The following is a 22818-nucleotide window of genomic DNA, read 5'->3' as shown; positions in this document are numbered from 1 at the left end:
TTTTAGAAGCAAGCAGTATAAAGGAAGCAAACAGATATGGCATGAGACAAGTAGCTTGAGTTCTGAGGCCAAATTTCTTGTTCAGACTTGAGCTCTCAATGATCGCAACCACAGCTGAGCAACCGCAAGCTCTGCCAGAAGCCAGAACTCACCAGGACATCTGGGAATGGGAGAGAATGCCTGTGTCCTGCAGGCACAGCTTGCTCAATTTCTCCTTTATAAGTCAGCAACCAAACCAGCCAGCTTCCCTCCTCTTGAGAAGAGGAAACAATGAAGACTTAGGGAAAGGCCCAGGAGATCAAGTTCCCACCCATTAGCCACTCCCAGCTTTTCTATTTTTATTTTGGTACCTTTGTAGAACATGAGATTAGCATTTGAGTTTGGGGAAGAATATTCGGATATTAAGCCTTTTCTATCCTGAGAATTTCTAACAGTTAAACTGTGAAACCTAACTATGTTTCGACCCCCGGTTACAAACTAGACCCATACCCCCAGTCCTTCGGCGATGACTACGTTAGCGCTGGCATGGCCAAGCACCACGGCAATGGAAGCCCAAGCAGATCAGGGCCAGCAGTGACTCAGCTGACACTGTAGCTCCATTTAGAGCAAATGTGATTTGTGAAGGTTTCCTGTTTAAAAGCCTTTTCCACAAATTTGATTTTTTCAATTTTATTTAAGATGTTTTATTACTTATTTATTCATCCTCTATTGCTTTTATTTTTTGCTTATGTCAAAGAAAAAATATAGTACTAGTTATATATCAAGTCAACCTGCACCAAAGAAACCCATCTCACAGACAATGAACAATGAATCTTGATACTTTTAGACAAAGGTACGCAGATGACCTTGTTACAGAACTGTGAGAGTGATCTTTATGGGTGATGTTGAGATAAGGAAAACGTGTTTAAGAAGGAAAGAGGCTAAGGTCTGCCATTTATGAGAGGAAGTTGTTCACCGCCTAGCAATGATGCTGGGCTACAGTTCCAGCAACAAGACAAACATGTTCCCCACTTCCCGGAAATGAGTTAATAAGGAGGGACATTAACAGCCAAGAACAGTTATTTAATTACAACTGTGAATTACAGCTTGCAGAAGAATTCATAACAGAGAGGCCTCTCCATTCTGAGAATCAAGGGACAGTTAAAATTAACGTTAGAAGAATTTGTGGAAACAGACCACTACCCTGGGCACCGATGACCTGCAAGTCAGAGGTTGTTTATTATCTTAGTCCTAATACCATAAGAATCCATTGAAAGTGCAAAACAGAGTAGAGGTGGATCAAGTACAGAAGTTGAGGGCTTGCTGTGCTTCAGATAAGGCCTGATGTCATGCTGGAGGAGAGAGATGGAGGAGAAGAGCTGCTGTGGGTCATAAAGGGGCTCTTAGGGTGAGGTAGTGGACAGACACGTGGAGAATGATGCCTAGGCATCCAGTACAGGTATCTAGGACCATTTACTAAAGTGCGAACCTTGGAGAGAGGAGAAAACTGAAGGACATCAAGATATTTGAACAGGACACATCAAGAAGGTAGCCATAGATATGAGGAGTCTGGCATTTCCCAGTGGTGTGACAAGTGCTGACACCAAGGCACACAGATGGCTTTGTTACAGAACTGTACAAGCCCATGTATGTGTACAAGCTGGTACATGGTATCAGGGTTCCTTTCCTGGGATTCATAGAGCATCCTCATAGGAGAAATGATAGTCAGTAGCTCTTGGGGCAGCAAAAACAGGCTGATCTATGTGAATTCAAAGCCAGCTTAGTCTATATAAGAAGCTATAGGCTAGCTGGGGCTGCCCAGTGAAATACTCTCTCAAAAATAAAATCATATCTCCATTGAAGGTGTCCTTAGGAAAATACCCACTGTCTCTGCATTTGTATTGAAGCTTCTGACTTTCAGCCTACAGGAAAGACAAAGACAAGTCCAGCACTGGGGGGGGGGGGGGTAATCTTCCCTCTCATGTCCCCTCACTCTTTCCCATGCTTCCGTCTCTCCACATGTCTGAGAATTAGTGCATAAAAGCTTTCCTAATACACACACACACACAGACATACAGATACACAGACACATATAGTCACATGGGCATGCATACAGACACATATACGTAGACACATGTGAATGCACACACACATATGTGGGGAGGCTGTGGAAAGACATAAAACTCTGAGACAAGAACTTTTTTTCAATATATACTCTAGGTTTAATCTCATGATTTTATTATTTTAATTTATGTATAGTCCTTAGGAATTATACATAATAATTGGCATAATTGATGCTTATAAATTTCCTATCATAAAAGTAGACGTGTCACCTCTGAATCCTCTGTTGAATTGTATGCCTATTTTCTAATTTTGCTTTCTCTCTTTTACACCCCAGTATTGTTTCATTGCCTGATTCATCTGACGGGCTCCTAAGTTTGCCCAGGACATATTTGGTATTCATAATTAATTCCTGATTTTATAAACCCCCTATAATTCTTCTTGTATTGTTTTGTAATCCTCCAACTGGCTAATCTCAATGCTACCAGTATAGCCTTTTGTAGTTGTTTTTATGGTTTTTAATAAGATATCTACAACTATAAATTTTGTTCCAAATGGACTTTGGTTGCATGTACTGAGTTCCAATCCAGAGTATAATGCTAGTTTGTTTGTTTACTAAGTAGTGTGTAATTGCCATTTTGAGTTGACATCTGCCAATTGTTTTTATTTTGTCTTGGTTTTTAGCTATATCTTATTTGATGTGGATTGGTGGTCCTTTTCTGTTTAACTTTCAATCATGATTTCTCATTTAACTGTACTGTTGTTTTGTTACCATCGATATGTGGAATGGGGAATAATGTCTGAAAAGATAAAAATAATTATTGTTTCCAGCTCATTAAATTTATATTATTGATAGCATAGGCTTATTAATTCTTAATTGGTAGGAACTAAGACCATTGTATCATTGATATAGGTGAATGCTACAAAGAGAGCGAATAGTGAGAAAATTGGAAATTGTTGGCAGGGTGGTCATTGGGTGACCTCAATGTAAGAGACAGCAGGGAACTTCAGGGATGGATAGAGTATCATTCAAGGAAAAAGGAATAGCACCTGTACATCCTGCCAAATAAACAGGCCAGTGTGGATGGAGCCGTGCAAGCAAGGAAAGAGTGGGTGAGAGAAGGATGAACGAGAGAGAGAGCCCAGAGTTTTCCAGTCATAGTACAAGGACTCTCAGATAGTCACTGTGGCTTCTGTGAAAAACGTAAAGGGAAGTAAACAACCACCCTCATCCCCATGGGAGAGATGATCAGCCTGGCATCTGGGTTCATGGTGGGAAACTGGAGTCACCCACATGTCAGTGTTGTTTTCTGCCACATGGCCTCTGGTCACATCAGGGGAAAATGGTGGATAGAGAGAAACGGACTGACCAGGGATAAGTTGTCGGGGAGGAGAGGGCAGTCTCCAGAAGTCTTCAATCAAAACAGTTGGGGAAAACAACAAAAGAGATTACAAAAGTATGATCAGGGAGGATGAAGGCAGGATTGAAAACATGAGTCACAGGAGTCTTGAGAAAAATACCCTTGAAGAGAGAGACAGTGACCAGAATGCCAGTGCTGTGGTAAAGTCAAACAGCAGAAACCAAAGGGCTGACACTTGCTTTCACATAGGTGTAGATGTACATGCAGATGGTATAGATGGATAGATGATAGATAGATAGATAGATAGATAGATAGATAGATAGATAGATAGATAGATAGATAGAGATAGATCTATGACTTGGACAAGAGCTGTATCACAGAAGCAGGATCATTTTACTCATGGCAGTGGGGTAAGCCGGGGGGGGGGGGGCAACATCGTGAAAGAAATGAAGGGAGAAGATGGAGGAAAGCATTGGGGGTCTTGGCTGTAAATTTGCTATAAATAGTGGAGTTTTGTGGAGTGGATAGGACAGAGACATGCTTTAAGATGGTTGTCTTTAAGGCATGTGAGCATGTTATACTAGTGATCAAGGAGTCCAAAGGAACTGTTCAGTGGAGACAAAGTGGGCGATTGTAGGAAGAAAGATAACATGTGGCTTTAGGCATTAGGATAGATGGCCCACAGAGCACACTCCAATAGTTTGGCCATTTTATCCTCTGAGCTCTGTCAAGAGGCAGAGTTTGCAGCTGCGAATGAAAGCAATCGATAGATTTGTCGGAAAGAGTGATAATCAGTTTCATCGGTAGGTTATATGTTCCTTATAAGGCATGAAGCAAGGTGATCAACTAAGTATGAACAATGAAAGGTTCCAGGCAAGAAAACATATGAACTGATAATTGTCTGTGACACAGAAAATACTTAGTACAGAATTATGGTGAGATGTCTGCAAAGGCTGGTGCCAACTTGATAACTGAAAATGTAAGTTTGGAGTGAATGGTTTTTTTCTTGTATATTTAGCACCATGGGTACAGCAGTTAAAGAAAAATATTATTTGCTTGATGTTTTATTAGAAAAAATGGTGAAAGGAAAGATGAGAGAGGAAGCCGAGGTCTATCAAGGTTGGTGTAGTGGGTGTGTGCAGAGATGCAGTTATCACGGTAGTAATGACCACTAGGAAACTTCTAGACTTAGTCAGCAACGAAAACCCACAGTGAGTTCTCCAGGTTTTATTTTATTTAAAATGTTTTTTAAGACAGGGTATCTCTGTGCAGCCTTGGCTGTCCTGAAAATTACTCTGCAGACCAGGCTGGCCTTAAACCCAAAGATTCAGCTGCCTCTGCCCCAGAATCATAATCCATCTAAATGGTGGATTAACAACATGCACCACCATCTCTCAGCCTGAGTTGTCCAGATTTTTAAAAGGAAAACAAAATTGAATTTCTCACTGGTGGTTTCTATATAAATGTACTGTTATGTAAATATGTGCCTAAGTGGTGAGCTCTGGATTCAGTGAGAGACCATGGTTCAAAAAAAGAAGTAGAGGCTGATTTCCACAGACAACATGAGCAAGTACACACACACACACACACACACATACACACACAAACACACACACACATACACATACACACACACAGATGAACAGTGCAGACTAGATTGTTAACCGATGTTCATGGCCCTTGCTATATTCTACTCTATTGTATATTACTGTATTTGCCAAGCCTGTATTAAGAAAAGTATATTGTCAAGAAAAATGGCAAAAAAAATTGCATCAAACTCCTTCATTGCATATGTGTAATATTTCATAGAGAAGTTCATGAGAGTTGCTTGCAAGTCCCTTTCAGAAAACCGTATTAAAATGTAACAAGTACATAGAACCAAGAATGCCCCAGTGTCTAGAAAGTACATCTAAGAAATGTTTTAAGAGACTGACTAAAGAGTTGGCTTGGAGACTGAAAGGCTTGGGACACATGGACACACACACACACACACACATACACACACACACATTTTCTTGGCCTCCAAAGTTTCCTAGCTATGCTTATGAAGTCATGAGTTCTTTTAGTCAGTCTCACAGTGTAGCCCAGGCTGGTCTCAAACCCATGATCCTCCTGCCTCTGTCTCCTCATGTACTGATATCTTTTGCTGTCATGCCCATCTTAAGTCAAGATTTTTAATAATAAATTAAACCTGTCTTAAATTCAGTAGAAAAGTCTACAGTTTGCAAAATTATGTAATGTATGTCCTGTGAACTCTTACTTGAGATCGATAAATTAATAAGCACATGACAATATGGTCCAACTTTGCTAGAAGCCAAGAATTGCCAATTAGTCAGCTAGACATCGTGACTGGCCTTTCAGAATCATAGATACTGAAAGGAATAGTTATGGCTGGTGGCAAAGAGGAGGAAGCTGGCCTCATTCCTCTCCGTGGTCGGCTGTGCAGCCTGCCTGGGATCAACGTAGCACTGTGTGTTAAACTCTAGCATTATCTGGAGACCTTGGGTCCCAGCAAAATTCCACTCCTAAAGGCATTTATTTTATCAAACAACTCAAATTATAAAAAGGAATCTGTTAAGAGATTATTTTGAAACTATCTTTCTTAATATCTGGTGTCAGATGATTGAAGAGACATGAAAAAGAAATAAGAAAATTAAACTTTATACTTTTTAACAGCCAGAAGCTTTCTTTTGACATGTAAGAGCATTTTTTTTCATGATTAATCAAAACATAAGCTCATCCTGCAGTCCTGTTCACTTCAGCAAAGCACTTAAAAAGCCTTTTACCTAAGGGCTGAGTCTTTCCTCTCCCTTTATTTTCTTTTTCAGCACCGTAACAACTTTTCAACTCTTCGAACTGTGAGATGCATAACTTGGTTTCTGAGCAGAGTCATTCAGAAGCCCATATCTGCATGATTGCAGCTGAAATAGACTAAACAAAAAATGCACTCAGTACAAATTGCTGTGGGTTATCTATACAGCTACAGCGTGTGGTGAGAGCCTGGAAGCTCCCTGGGCAGAATTTATGAGCCTTCCAGTAAATCAGCCCAGCTCAGTGTTTCAGACCTGTGTCCAACTCGCCTTGGCTGTCGAGACACGGCCTAGGATGAGGCTTCAGAAATGGGTAGAGACGAAGCTGCCAAAGCCACCAGAAGCCTTTGACCTTCTTCTAATGTTTCAACCAGATAATTATTTTCCCTCTCAAGAATTTGGCTGTCCTTTAAGGGGGAAAAAATAAGATTTTCCGTGTGAAGAACCCCTGAAAGAAAATACCCTGGAGAAAGGTCAGTGTGACGGAGCCAAAGCTGGATTCCTCAGAGCCGCTCGGAGAATGTGGAAAGTCTGTGCAGACTCCACTCCTCCTGCCTTCCAGCTGGCCAGGGGCTCTCCAGACAGCGGTGTCCAGCTTTGGCCGCCTCGCACCTTTACATCTCGAAGGAGCCATGGCTGTGTGCTGGAAAGAGCTCCAAATGGAAACCTAAGCAGTAGTTAAAACTGGAGACACAGTAGAGGCTTAATTAGATCCTTTAAAAGCGATGTATTTTTTTTTATTCTCTTTAAATAAACTATCACCCTTTCTGCCCCAGAGCAAAGGTGTAGCTTTTCTAATTTTCCCACTGTGGACTTTTATCCTTAGACATGAACAGTATATTTCCTTGAGCTGTAGCCTAGCTTATTTGAAATTACTCACCCTACTTCTAGTTTATATCCTGTGTTTTCTATAAAAGTCAAGATCTGGTCAAAAATTAAAAAAAAAAAAAAAAAAAAAACCTACCTACATGATTTTAAACATGACCAAGTCTGCTCCACTGTGTTTTCACCCATTAATGTATTTCTTCACCCATACAGCTGCTGTATAGAGATCATATGCCAAGGACTGTGGGAGGTTCTGGTTCTACTGGTTAGCTGGCCTATGATTCAGGGAAAATCCCCCAGCTCTCTCTGAATCTGTTTCCTCATCTATGAAAACAGCTCTTTGACCCAATTTTCAGGGTTCCCTTAGAGATCTAGTAGGATGGCTTCTCTCATAAGATGGTTAAAGAGAGAGGGAGGAAAGAAGGGAGGAAGGAGAGGAGGGAGGAAGGGCAGGAGAGACAGACAGACAGAGAGACAGAGACAGACACAGAGACAGAGACAGAGACAGAGACAGAGAGGTTTTTCTTGGCTTCTCTCCACCAATTGCTATACCTCAATAGCCAAAAACACCAGAGATGTCAGTCAGCTGCTTGTAAAACTCATAAACTGAACTGAATTAAAATATTTATCATTGACCCATGCAAGCTAGCAAGAATATCCTAAAGATACCACTGCATCTGGGAAACTGCAGGTACTGTGCCCTCCAGAATCTAGATGTCCAGCTGCGTTGTAAAGAAATGAGTCTGAGGGAAAATGTTCCAAATGGGGAAATCCTGACAAAAAATATTTCCTCAAGAGGAATGCAAAGTTCCTTCCAAAACACTGCTTAAATGGAAAAGCAAAAAAACAAAACAAAACAAAACACAGAAGTAAAAATAAAGTCAAATGTTTAAGACATGACAGCTGTACTTAAATAATCTAGGTCAACACTTAGGCAACTCAGCAAATGCTCTGCAGTAAAGTGGCAGCTTTATATACCTTGATAAGTCAGAGGTTATTATCTTAGAGTTTTATTTTATGTGTATGGGCCTGCATGCATGCTTGTGTACCACATCCATGCCTGGTTCTGACACAGGCCAGAAGATGGTGCTAGAGTCCCCTAAACTGGGGTTACACACAGTTGCTGTGAGCTGCCACATGGATGCTGCAAATCAATCCAGGTCCTCTGGAAGAGCAGCCAGGGCTCTAACAGCTGAGGCGTGGCTCCAGCCCCTAAGGGGTTATTGTTTTATTACTGAGTGTCACGTATACAAGAATGAACTCAAGATGTGCAAACTGGAAGATAATTAATTTTGCCTAGAACTGAGAACTGCTGAAAAAAATGTCAAGGCCAAAAAAGGCAGTTTAATTCTCGACACAAACAAAGGAAATAGTAAAATAAAGTTTTTTTTAAAAGCCATGTGTGTCTCAGCATGACAAACCCTAAAGCAAACATACAGCCATGGCAAGAAATAAACATCAGAGAGACTTTCTCACTCATAGGTGATGGTCTGCAGCTCGGGATGAAAAATGAAATCCAATTTGCTATTGGAAGTTTTCCATAAATGGGTGCTTTGAAAAACAAAATAGATAAAAGTTAGAGAGAACAAAAAAAAAAAAAAAACAAAAACCAAAGAGAAGGAAATGTGAATGTTGGGTAAATGCAAATAAAAGTGGGAACCCATTGGAGTGATATATAATAAAATGTTGGCATCTGTTTTATGCTGTCGATAATGACTTCAAGACAAAGAGCATCCACAAGGCCAACAAAAAGATGATCAACCTCTTTATTGAAAAAAATTTTTAAGGATTTGCTGAAGAGTCACTTAGCAATTCACAGAGCTGTTTAAAGGTGGTGTTTAGTACCTCCAGGCGTTACTATCTGTAGAATGCCTGCACACACTAACTTGCCACAGCTTGGGGTACCACATATTCAAATTAATTATTTCCACACATTTTAAAGACTTTACTCCTGGGGCAGTGGTGGCGCACACTTGTAATCCCAGCACTCTGGGAGGCAGAGGCAGGCAGATTTATGAGTTCGAGGCCAGCCTGGTCTATAGAGTGAGTTCCAGGACAGCCAGGGCTATACAGAGAAACCCTGTCTCAAAAAAACAAAAATCAAAAAACAAAAAAAAAAAAACAAAAACAAAAACAAAAAGACTTTACTCCTAATGTAAATTATTTTCCCATTTCAATCTCTACGCTATTGTGAAAATCAGTTGATTTTTTTTATATATCCTGAAATTAATACTGGCCTTTTACACAAAGTGACTCATTTAATCATAGTTCTGTAGTTTATGTATGTGTGTGTATATGTGTGCATGAGCTTACATGTGTGGGGGGACATTTGTGTGGAGGTATGTGTGGGGGGGGCATGTATATAGGGGCATGTGGGGGCATGTTGGGGGGCATGTGTGTGGAGGCATGTGGGAGCATGTGGGGGCATGTGACTGCCATGGTGTGTATGTGGAGGTCAGAAGATGTTTTTCTGTAGTTGACTCTCTCTTCCTACCTTGTGAGTTTGACCGTAGGTCACCAAGCCTGGTAATAAGTGCCCTTGCCCTCTGAGCCATCTCACTGGCCTGCAGTTTATGTTTTGTTATGGTTTTGGTTAATCTAGTTCTGAGAAGATTCCAATAGTGCTTATCATTAGGATGTTATGAATTTCTATAATACTCTGATATCTCATTGTTAGGTTGCATAAAACATCTGGTTGAGATATTTTCTCCGTTTCTCTTGTATTTGTAGCTATGGATCCTTTCTTCTTTGCTGTGGGCAAATCTTGCACACTTCTTTCTCCCATTTCCCCATGTTTGGAACCATGTGTAATAGCTACTGGGATGATAAAACAGCTGTAGATGTGCATATCCTTTGTGTCATGTTTGTCTTGACTGTTTCATTGATCCTTTTAACCTACATGAATGATCTACTTTGATTTTCCAATCTTTTAGGGTTTCCCTATAGACTCTGACCCTTCCTTCCTTCCTTTCTTTCTTCCTTCCTTCCTTCCTTCCTTCCTTCCTTCCTTCCTTCCTTCCTTCCTTCCTTCCTTCCATTCTTCCTTCCTTTCTTTTCTTTCCTAAGCAATAAAAACATCTAGGGTCATGCATTGTTCTGCTGCTTTCCCACTGCCCTCCTGTGTAGATGAGAAGTATTTAGACATCTTATTACCTCCTACATAAGTCATATTCTCGCTTCATTTGGGATATAAGGACCATTCATGATTATATGGTTCATTTGATTTTCCATCTCTGAATATTTTTTGAGACAGGATTTCAATGCGCAACTGTCTTGGAACTCACTCTGTAGACCAGGCTAGCCTCAAACTCAGAGATCCACCTGGCTTTGTCTCCTGAGTGCTGGGATTGAAGGAGCACACCATCATGCCTGGCTTGTACTCTTCTCTTTAGAAACTCCTTCTTCTTTCTTCTCTTTTCCCTCTTCTTCCTACCATCATTGGGAGCAAAGGATATGATTTTCCAAATCTGTCAAGTCTAGCATGATATATGTGTTGTCACCTAAATTTTAACTGATTTTGTATATAATAGGAAAATATTGCCAAACATTCTAATTTTAATCTATCCTACCTCCCCTTCCTCCTTCTCCCATATTTCAGATAAATCTTCCTCCCATCTTTCACATTTACCACTTCAAAGCACCTGTACCCACCCTTCCATTCCTATATCTAGACTAGCCCTCCACCCGCACCCCATGGTCCCTTTTTACTTTCCTGGTATCTTCAGTTACTCCAAGTGATATACTGACATCTAAAGATACAGAGATAGGATCCACAAGAGAAAGTGCAGTGCTTGGCTTTCTGCTCTGGGTAACCTCAATATAACATTTTCTAGTTCTGTTCATTGCCTTACAAGTTTTATGTCATCATTGTTCTTTGAATAATACTCCATTGTGTATATGTACCAAATTTTTATTATCCACGCAGCAGCTGAAGGACATTTAAGTTGTTTCCATCACTGGATGTTCAAAACTGCAAAACCTAATCTTGAAAGAGATCTATTCATTTTTCTTGCACTATCTATTCAACATTTAAACTGTCTAATTCATTATTTCAGGAAGTCTGTCCATGTACCTTGTCAAGTCCTTGTTACACTTCTGTTTTCTGCTTTCCCAAAAGCAAAAAGCATCTTCTTTCTGATGCCTTCCTTCCTTCCTTGAATTCATTCATTCTTTCTCTGTCAGACCTTTTGTGCTTCTGTTTTCATTTGGCCATTGTGACAGGAGTTCAGATATAGGTGCTTTGAGCAAACTGTTCCCATGAACATGGAAAGGCAGAGGCAACCTCTCCTTCACCATGGATGAGAAATAGTCTATGTGCCATCTATCTATGGAGGCACAGGGTAGGAGATGTGTCTTTCTTCTGCATTTGAGTAGAGAAATCTTGTTCCCCAAACCTGGGTTCCTAGAGGCAGAAGATTGGGCACACTGAACAGTTCTGCCATCATTAAGGGACAGCACTCCTGAAGGTCTGCTATGTGCTTGTCCTGGAGCACTGGTGTAGGCGAAAGCTCTTGTCCAGCTCAGAGTAAGAAAACTCTCTCACTTACACACCATTCTACTGTGCATGCACCAGTCCTGATGTTGGTGTGACTTGAGAGCTGCAGATATAGTTCACTTGAGTGGAGAGTGGAGAGAAAGCAGAATACAATTAAGCCACAATCTTTTCAAAATCCTCTGGAGAATAAAATGATGAGCATAAACATAATGCACTCACCATCTTCATGATGTGTGCCGCATGGATTGAAAAACAGACGTTCATCAGAATAAACAAAAGAGACAGAGTGTGATGGTTCCAGATTGGAGGGAAGCAGGGTGGAAGGAAAGGAAAGAGGATGGAAGAGAGAAAAAAATTCATTCTAAAATCAGAACTTCCATAAGAAATAGGAAGCAAAGGACGTTGAGTAGAATGTGAAAAAGCATGGTTAGGGAGCTGACCTGGTAGGATACCAAAAGTGTGGTGTGCAGATATCAAAAATATCTGCATCATATCTGGGTTGTTCCATGGCTGCTGGCAATGGAAACAGTAGAAAAAGCCAAGCTGAAAATCACCAATTGAGTTGTTCAAAATAATGTTTCTTTGAGGTACTCAAGTGGAGAAGCCAACAGGGATACTGAGGAGGCTCGGGAAAGGAGATCCAAACATGAGCACTTTCTGGGACTGGTGGGAACAGGGGCTGTTAATCTCAAATAAAAGCAAGTCAAACAAGAATAAGCAGAAACAAAAAATGAAAAATAGGGCCAGTCTCCATTGAAATTGAACTATTCATTTCTAAAGACATGGCATAATATCATTAAGTATCCATCAGATGATCATGAGTTTTGATTCAGTAACTGTAAGAATCCTTAAAAAAAAAAAGAGCAATAGCAGTAATTGTGACAGTTGTAGGCAACATATCCTTATGATGGCAAAAGCAAAAATAAAATGATTTCATTCCTCTAGAAAGTTAAGCAAATCATTATATATTCATACTTATGGATACTATGCGATCATAATTCCATCATAACACATTGTATAATAAAGATTTTATGCCCTATAAATAGCCATGTGTAACAGTAAGTGTAAAGGAGGAACATGAAATGAATAGAGCACGTACTGGCTACTTTTGTCTGGATTTGAGGCAAGCTAGAGTCATTTGAGCAGGGGGATCCTAAATAGAGAAATTGCCTGTATAAGTTTGGGCTGTGGGTAAGCCTGTAGGGAATTTTCTTAGTTAGTGATTGATGGGGGAGGCCTGAGACCATTGTGGGTGGTGCCATCCCTGAACTGATAGTCCTAGGATCTATAAGAAAGTAGTCTGAGCAAGCCACAGGGAGAAAGCTAGTAGACAGTTTTAATGGCCTCCGCATCAGCTTCTGCCCGCCTCCTGCCCTGTTTGAGTTCCTGACCTAACTGCTTTTAATGGTGACTTGTTACCTGGAGTGTAAGCAGAAATAAACCCCTTCCTCTCCAAGTTGCTTTTTGTTCTAGTGTTTCATCACACTGATAGAAATTCTATGACAGAAATTGGATTGTCTGGTGTTGCTGTGGCAGACCTGACCATGTTGATTTGGGGAGGATTTGTAGGCTGAGGCTTAATACTGTGAGAAGCCAAGGCAAGACAATGGGCAAAGGAGCAGCCTCAGTAGATGCTGAAGCCTTGGGCTAAAAGGGTCAGGCACGGGATTGAAGGGTGGCATTGTGAAGAGAGTCCAGAAAAGACTTCTGGTGAAAATGAAAGTACAGCCCAATTGCAGCATTCTGGAGACCCCAGCACCATGGGACTAAGACAGTGATAGAAAGGAAAGGAGTAAGCGTGAATTTCAGCTACATCAAATATATTTAGAATGGAAAATTATAAGAAACAAGATCGTCTATAAGTAGTGGAACCTGGATGGTTATTCTTATTTTTGTTCTTTTGTCTAGTTCCAAAATTTCACCTATTGAAATTTATTACATACTATGTATTGTTTTATTGTCCAGAAACAAATATAAAGCCCCAGCGTTGCTCTGGTTATCAACAAGAGGCACCTTGCCTGTCACCACAAGTGACCATGATTTCTTTTCACACCCTAAGGAGCATCTGTCCTCTAAATCGAGCAAGTTGTAGGAATTGTTTTTGTTTTTTCATGTTTTTTTTTTACATTCATAGAATCATTACTGTCCTTTTCCAAGTTTTCTAAGCTATTTAGTCAACTAGATTTTCATAAAAGTTTACAAAAACTGACCTAATCACTGGACAATGGCAAGTGCTTTCTCCAGCGCACAGCTGCCTATCAGCACACATACCCAGCATCTCCTGTGTGTCTTTGTGAATCTAGGAATTGAACACAGGGTTTCTCCCAGGCTGGCTCAGTGTCCTACCACTGAGCTCCTCCCTCTGTACACTTGGACCAAGAGAAAGATTTCATTTTTATTTAAAAATCTGATGTTCTCTTTCTACAGACTCTTTAGTTTCAAATCTCAGCCCTGTTAACTAACTGTGAGATCTTCATGGTATGATTTATTTAAAAAGAATCCGGTGAGAAGTACACAGCAGAGCTCATTTGTTATTTTAAAATACAGCGAGTCGTTTGTGCTTGCGTCTAGTGGTTTTCAGAGAACTACCCTTCTGAACTGTCATCTGTGTCTGCAGCGATCTGAGATCATTTTGAATTTAGCTCTTAGCTAAATGCATATTTGGTTCTTTTTTTTTTTAACTCTAGGAATGTATACAAAGACTATCGTTTCCTGGAGCTGGCCTGTGATTCCCAGGAAGACGTGGACAGCTGGAAGGCATCCCTGCTCAGAGCTGGGGTCTACCCAGATAAATCTTTAGTAAGTTGGATATATTTCTTATCTGAAAGAAATCACTGCACGCTGTGTTGAAGAAAATGCATCAGTTTCTGTATGTTAGTGAAGCAAGTGTTGTCTTTGACTAATTTGTCCCCCTTTAAAGATGGTTCTTTGTTCCTTTTTACATTGACGCCTTTGTGCTTCTCCCTCAAGCAGATTTCTTCAAAAGCTAACGAGTATACTTGTTAAAGAAAACTTTCATTTTTAGTCAACATATGTGCTCTTAGACCAAGAGAAATATTTTAATTTTATTTAAAAAGTTGATATCTTCTATACATTATCCCACAGCTGATATAGTAAGAGTATACCAGCAATCATTATAATAGCATTTTATATTAACATTTTAGATCATGCTTATTTCCCTAAAAGCTTCTTTTACTATGTCAGTATTATACTTGTATCCCTGGTTGTGTCTGATTCAGACTCTGGAAAATGTCACTATGAGTGTGAAGAACAGAAAAAAGACACAGCTCTCCCACTTATCTTTATTAATATATGTCGAGTGTCTGGGAGACACTTCTCTCCTCCAAGTTAATAAACAGACCTTGTCTTCATGCTCTTCACCAAATGTAATGTTGCACAGGCGCCTTTGAAATTAGACGCCAGAAGTCCCTCTACTGTCTTTGCTCACACCAACCCACATAATACACCAACCTTAACATTCTCTGTCTCTGTCTCTGTCTCTGTCTCTGTCTCTGTCTCTTTCTCTCTCTCTCTCTCTCTCTCTCTATATATATATATATATATATATATCTTTGTCTCTATCTCTCTGTCTCTCTATGTCTCCCTGTGTATCTCTGTTTCTCCCTCTCCTGTCCCCAGGCTACTCTCTGTCTCTCTGACTCTATGTCTCTCTATGTATCTCTGTCTCTCTGCTTCTCTCTGTCTCCCTACCTCTCTGCCTCTCTACCTGTATATCTCTGGCTCTCCCTTTCCCACCCCCAGGGCACTCGCTCTCTCTGTCTCTCTTCCTTTCTCCCTCCTGCCCTTTCTACCCACATGCTGCTCTCTAATTCTCGCCATGATCCATGTCTCTTCGTAAACCTATCCTGTTGGGATTGATCCCTGAGGACTTGCTCCATCATGACACGCCCAGTCTCTCCTTGGCTCTCTGTTTCTGGGGCTGATCACAGACAGTGGGATTTCTCCTGTGTTCTGAGTAGGGTACAAGTCTTTCCAAGACAAATTCTGACATATGAATGCAAAGAAGGACACTTAGAACACTCAGCATGTGGGGGAGCTTCACAGCCATGAGGGCACACTGGAACCTAATGAAGTGCCAGGGACAAAAATCAACATTTGTACCAAAAAGTGTTCCCCTCCTATTTTAGTTCAAACTTAAACACTCCCCCTTGATTCTATACCTCTCTAGTTAGTACATAAGGCAATGAATCTTTCAAACAAGTTCTGTGCCCTCAAAAGGGAAATTAAATCTGATAATGTCTTGTTGACAAGGTACCCAGGTGTATCTATGTCATTTTCTGTTGTCCGTCGTTTTAGTGTGTACACATACAGACTCCCATAGGCCGAGTCTTCCCTCAAGACTTTATATCAGCACTTCTCAAAACTCTGCGTTCTTGTATAGACTGCAAATCACTATACTTATATACACACTATAGAGTATTTACTTACATAAATATTTTGTATTAAAGTGCATTTGTACTTAATTCTTTTTTTATTTAATTAGATGCCCCAAAGGTTCTGAGCCCATGACTGTCATCATCCTACCCATCAGGGAGATAGTTGAGCTATAAGGTCGTTGTATGGGTGCATACCTGGCTGTGACTTCACGGCCTTGTTGAAGTGGGTGATAAGTTCTGTTTGAAGTAAGTGAGCTATGATGTACTTGCAGCTCTGGCTCTTTGTGAGGCTGAGGCCAGAAAAGAACAAATCTACATCCTGAGCTGGGCTACTGGACAAGTTCAAGGACAATCTGGGCACTTAGTGAGATCCTGTCTCAACAATGGTAAACTCCAAGACAGGGTTGGGGACAATCAAGTTCAAAGAAACCCCAGTGAAAGAGAGGAGCTTTACTTTAGAAAAGTAAGGCGGCTTTAGTTTACTTTTGCTCTACTTTAGTAAAGAATGAGGAGTCTTTATGCAGGCTCCTTGGGGAAGAGATGGAGTAAGCGCTGTGGAGAGAATTCTTGGCAGAGGCAAAACAAATGCCAAGGCAACCACAATGGCACAGAGGAACAACCAGGTGGGTGCACGGCGTGGGGCACCCTGAGGAAATCACACAGTAGCCATTAGCTTACAAGAGGGTGATCTGGGACCAGACGATATAGCCCCAAAGTAATGGTGAACAGCCTGGATGTCACTCTAAGCTGAGAAGCCATGAGAGGCATCAGTCCGGATCATGACACAGCACAAGACAATAATGACATATCTGTAAGAGCCCGATGGGGCTGGCTGCGGCAAGAAGCAGGGGACATAATTCAAGCGCAGGCACTAAATGTCAAACCGCCTTTGTGTAAATTTCAGATACTCATAAACTTTGAGTTTGGGAGAGGACTTGGTCTATTTGTCTTCGCCGAGTTTCATTTCTAAAATGAAGGTGGCTGTAAGTCTCCTAGAGTACGGTCAGTAAAGCACAGTGAGGTGGAGCATAGAAAACACAAAATGGGGCATGCACATGCCAGCATTCTTACTTTCATGTATAAAAATGATCATTACAACCATTATCATTTTCATTATAAACTGCTTTCTTTAGCAACCAACAAAGGTTCAAATATTGGATGAGGGTCTGTGAAGACTGTCTAGCAGAGAACATCTTGTACAAGCATGTGGGCCTGAAGTAAAATCTCCAGGATCCACATAAAAGCCATGCTTGGTGTTTTGCACCTGTAATTTCAGTGTTAGTGACACAGGCATGGTAGGATCCCAGGGGATTTCTGGCTAGCCATTCTAGTCAAATGGGCAAGTTTCTGGTTCTGTAAGATACCCTGTCTCAAAAAATAAGGCTGAAATCAACCATACAATCTACCTCTGACCTACAAACATACAGGAATACACACATGAGTGTATGTATGTATACAAACATATACACATACACTGAATATTATAGCATCATGAAATTATAAATTTTTGCTGTTTTTTATTTTCCAATATAGTTGGTGGTTTGTCCAATGTATGCTTATTTGTGTGTCTGTGTGTATATTTTCCTTACATCCAAGTATGTTTTATATTATGCCTTTGTAAATTATACCCCTTTTAAGTGAAATAATTACATACTTAAATCATGTAATACATGTTTGTAAGGGACAAACAGTCATAGAAAAAAGTTATTTATCTCCCCCATGAACTGCTTTTAAAAATCCAATATTTTCATGGGGAAAATAGCTATACAAGAAAGCAAGCTAAGAAATATCTTCTAAGTTTTCTCCTAATCCTCCACCTTCGAGTTGTGCTATACAATTTTGACTCTTTGTGTGGAATTTCCACATGCTTATCAGTGTACACTTGTGACCATCACTTAGGAGACAGAGACAAATAGATCTTTATAGTGGATCAAAAAAAACCTGAGAAACTGAAATTGGCAGTATGCACTAATTGTTGCTTTTCTCAGTGTTGTTTGAGAATGGCGTTGGTGTTTCCCCATGCTGTGGTCCCTCAGGCCCTCTTCAGTTGCTTGGCCCTCTCTGTCTAATGGCAGCCAACTGTTGAGATCCATCAAGATCAGCTACAGATTTCATTCTGTGAACACTCTCAGTTACATCTAGAAGTGATGGTTCTCCATAGTTCTCCATAACATAGAAAGATTTGATGATATCAGCTTAACCCAAAGACTGATATCGTTAAACAAAATTTCAGGACTTGTAAGCAGTGTGTTTTGCTTTCATGTCTACAATTATTGAGTCACTAACAAATCAGTTAGTTGGTCCACTAGTAGAGAAACAGTTTTTCTTTCTATACAGGTGTCTAAAGTTGGCTTGAAGGGAAATCCTTAATTTTAAGCTGTGGAAGGCGTATGTATGGCTACCTATATATGTGCATTTGTGAGCATAAGTGTGTATATGGTATACATGTATGTATGTTCACTGTGTGTTTGTAGGTCAGAGGATAACTTAGGGAGCTGAACCTTAGATGCCTCCCTCCTTGTCTATGACAGAATCACTCATTGACCTGGTTCCCCAATTAGACCAAGCTACCTGGCTGTAAGCCACCAGGGATCTGTCTGTCTCTGCCTTCCATCTTGTGTTGCTAGATTACAGACATGTGTGACACCAGCCCAGGTTGTCTACCTGGGCTCTAAGAGATCTGAACTCAGATCCTCATGGTTGTAAGATAAGTATTTATGACTGAGTCATCCAGCTCCCAGCCTGGGAAAAAATATTTTTCTATTTCCACCATTTTTAAAGAACTGTGTAAGTTTGATCATTTAGATAAACACCTATCACTCAATCTAAATGTTTTCAGTCAGTTTATCTATTAAGATTTTACAAGTGCATTTGAAATAACTTCACCACTGAATTTTCTGTTGCCTCCATATAATAGATTATTTTCTGTCCCTCACATCAAAATATTCTGTGACCCTGTTTCTTGTCTCCTGAATGCTGTCTCTGGAGACTTTCTTTTTTAAATGCATCTTTTTTTCATTCCTTCCCTTCCCTTACCATCTTTTCTTCGTTGGAACTTACCAACTCACCTAGAATAGCTGGCTCAGTCGCTCCTAGGGGTCCACTTCTCTGTCATGGGAATCACAGGCCTATACCAACTCATACCTATACTACCACAGCCATGAACACCATACCTGGGAACCACCATACCCATGAACACCATACCCAGGCACCACCACACCCCTGAACGCCATACCCCAAGCACCACCACACCCCTGAACGCCATACCTGAGCACCACCACACCCCTGAATGCCATACCTGAGCACCACCACACCCCTGAACACCATAGCCAGGTACCACCACACCCCTGAATGCGATAGCCAGGCACCACCACACCCATGAACACCATACCTGGGTGCCACCTTACCAACCTTTTACATGGGTGCTAGGCACCTGTGCTTAGGTCATTGGGCAAAAGTGGCAAGTATTTTGCCAGCAAAGCATACTCTTCTGCCCCTGTTTTTTATAGTTCTCCTTCCTTCCTTTGGGCTATTAAATTGAAGTTATCACCACTATAAAACCATGTGTTGCTGAGTGTACGGGGCTTTACGCAGTTTCAAAATAAAGATGTTTTTAGTGGGATCTCTAGTTAGCTGTTCAGAATAAGATATGAATTGTGCATGTGTACTAATGCTCAGGAACTGTTAAAAACCTTCAGAATACTATTCACCAACACATGTGTACAAATCTTCCTCCTAAATTTGATTATAAATAAGTCTGAATCTGATCTGAGGAACATGCTATGATAAACATGACTTTTGGGCACCAATTATTGGTTTCCAATATGGCATTAAGGAATTCTACATTCAAATTCTTAGGCCCATGAGATGTGTAGCAGAATAGGGTAGACACAGAAGCAAGTCTATTCTTTGTTTAAATCCAGACCCTGCCATGTATTAGTCCTGTGACTTAGGCACCTCAATGAACTCTCCAGTCTTTTCTACTTCTCTAAGCTTGAATAACACCCACCTCAGAGAGAAGATTCTGGAGCATCACCACATGCTCCCTGCCTTTAACAGGTGACTGTGTTCGGGGCTGCGCCTTTATTCTTCTTTGGCATACTGAATGTGCATACAAATCTACAATTCTCAATAGTATGCTTAAATGTTCTTTGGAAACTATTAGTTGGATTTGACTGTGTCAGAAAGAAATTTCTTACCTGTTGTCTAGGAAGCCTAGTTGTTTCGAGGGAGTCCTAAGAGTGCCTGTGGAACAGGCCAGACTTCAAGGTTGAAAATGGAGAACAGGACTTAGCCAAAGGGCAGTGAAGCAACCCAAAAGTCTCACGCCTGCCTTTAGAAGCTAGCCCTCCGGCCATGGAAAAAGGCAATGTGAGATCCAGGCATGCCCTGGAAATGATTTGGTGTGAAGTCAGTTAAGAAACCTCAGAGCATTTTAAGAGGTTTCTGTTCCCTGCAAAACACCACACACACACACACACACACACACACACACTTCTATACAGAGGAGTTCCGTTACATATCTTCTTCCTCCGGTGTGAACTAGTTTGAACTGCTTCTTCAGAAGCTTAACCTAATGGTAGAAAACAGAACAGCTCTGTCCCCCAGTATCTCCTATGAATTCAGGGCACTGCAGCTATAATCAACATGAGATGAAACCATCTTCTACCGAGGTCCCTGTGGTACCTCAAAAATGTTATTTTTAGAAGACTCCACAGTGACTTTTTCTTTGTGTCAAAAAAAAAAAAAAAGTTAAAAGAAAGGGTCCCTGTGTCTTCCCAAATGAAGAATTTATTGTGGACTTTTACAAACATCTACTAATATAATTGAATGAAAAAAAGGAAATAAGGAAAGGAGAGACTATGAAAGTACCTTGATGTGGCAGAGAAGAAAGTTTATTGTAGATAAAAATGAGACATAGTCAGAGACGGGAACATCTGAGAGAGTCACGAGTGGACATGACCATGATGAGCTGGACCGTGTGAAGAGAGAGGAGACGGGAGAGCAGCTGAGGACCAAGATAGGCAGCCTGGGCCAAGAGGGTAGACAAGAAAGACCAGGTCACCAAACTATCTGGACTGTATAGGGATGGGCAGCTGGTGGGAGGACAGCCCAGCCCCGCCCCTGGGCTAAAGAAGTTTAGGGTAGGAGTGATGTATGCCAACCAGGAGGGTTTTGTAGCAGGTAGAAACTGAGGGATACAGGGAGAACCTTTGGGAGGGTCTGACAGCCCATTACCACCACTATTACAGCAATGCTTCTCCCAGACTTTGAGCAGCTGTGTATCCCGTTCCAAAGGTCTTAGTTATCCTTCTATGGAAGTACACTCTCAAGGATTTAGACATAAGCTATTGTCAGCGAGAGTAGTGGAGAGCATTATAAAAACATCATCTACCACTCAAAACTGCCGTCCACGACTGTCACCGAACAGATGACTGGGCACTGACTGACTGAAACAGCAACTGGCCAGGCCACACTGCATTCTCTACTTTCATTGTGTTTTTTATTTAAGGATCAGGGTATCCTATACCGTGACATCATTGTTGCCGCTACACAAGCCATCTGCCACTGCGCAGGGAAGCTAGTCATTCCCGAGGATACAGAAACACTTGCTTGAACTCCTGAAACTGATTTGCTAGGTCAAAAGCTGCTCTGCTGTGGAATGCAATAAACTCCATCTGTCTGAGGTGTTTCCAGCAATACTGTTCTTCTTAGGAGAACCAGGATCCTATTATTCTCAAAAATGGTCTCTTACCCACAGTAAAATCCCCAGTGAGGGCTTTACTCCTTACTGAGCAGTTGGCATCCTCTCTAGGAAAGGATTCCTTTAGGGTTTTGTTTTGTTTATTTTTTTCTTCATTCATTCTTGTGTCATTATTTATGCATCTGATAAACTAGTGTGCAAACAGCTGTATCATGGCAGCCCAGTGCTTAAGAAACCTCTCTATAGGATTTTATCAATGCCTTTATATTTTCCTTGTTAAATACAATGGCCACAATGGTCCCTAGAAAAGATGGGTGGCTTTCTTAAGGTCAGCGGCCGGCATGGAACTCCAGGAAACACTCTGTCTGGAGTGTTTCTTCCCACTCTCTCAGAATGTTTCTCAGTGTGTTTCCCCCCCCCACACACACACACACATCCTCAACCTAGATGTAAACAGCAGGCCTCTAGGCTGGCCCCGCCCCATCTCCAGGCTTTCCTTCTGGTGTACACAGTTTTCTCACAACTCTTCTGCAAACCTTCCATCTCAGTGAGACATTTCTTCTGGGCCCCTGTGAGGAGGAACTCAGCTCCGTTCCGGGCTCACATCCTACCACGTCTGCCCCACAGGAACTGACCTTGCAAGGACTCCGGCTGCTCTAGGAGCAATGAATCACCATTTTATTTTCTTAGGCCATATGTGAGTTAAACTGTCTGATGTAAATCATACTCTCCCCGCTTCAGTTTGCAGCAGGAGAGCCTCTGGCTGCCACTCGGCACTGGCCACCCCGTCTCCATACACATAGTATCTCATTTAGAAATGTCAACGTTTTTGTGACTAACCTTTGCAGGTCCATGTTGCTGAGTGTGGAGTACTGTTTATTTTGGCTGAAGCCCCATTCTACAGTCTTGACTTCCCATGCCAAATCGAGACAGAAACTCATAACTTACCAAAGAAAAGAAAGGCTCAGATGGAGAGTGTAACTGGGTCTGCTTCCTCTGTTGCCTCAAACCACCCACTCTGTGCCTCAGTACTCAATTCTTTTCTTTAGAAAGAAAGAAAGAAAGAAAGAAAGAAAGAAAGAAAGAAAGAAAGAAAGAAAGAAAGAAAGACAGAAAGAAAGGAAAGGAAAGGAAAGGAAAGGAAAGGAAAGGAAAGGAAAGGAAAGGAAAGGAAAGGAAAGGAAAA

At 41.1% G+C, this 22818-nt stretch overlaps 1 protein-coding gene across 4 annotated transcripts in view; it reads left to right on the top strand.

Moving 5' to 3' along the window:
• Dnm3 (dynamin 3) overlaps positions 1–22818 on the top strand; it is a 485510-nt gene that overhangs the window by 380041 nt on the left and 82651 nt on the right. For all 4 annotated transcript variants that reach the window (XM_052200636.1, XM_052200637.1, XM_052200635.1 and 1 more), the window contains one exon: positions 14219–14330. In XM_052200636.1, the coding sequence (XP_052056596.1) occupies positions 14219–14330 (112 nt within the window). The remainder of the gene's footprint in view (positions 1–14218; positions 14331–22818) is intronic.

Source organism: Apodemus sylvaticus, chromosome 12 (assembly GCF_947179515.1).
Source record: "Apodemus sylvaticus chromosome 12, mApoSyl1.1, whole genome shotgun sequence".
NCBI lineage: Eukaryota > Metazoa > Chordata > Mammalia > Rodentia > Muridae > Apodemus > Apodemus sylvaticus.
This window is presented reverse-complemented; position numbering and strand designations above follow the sequence as displayed.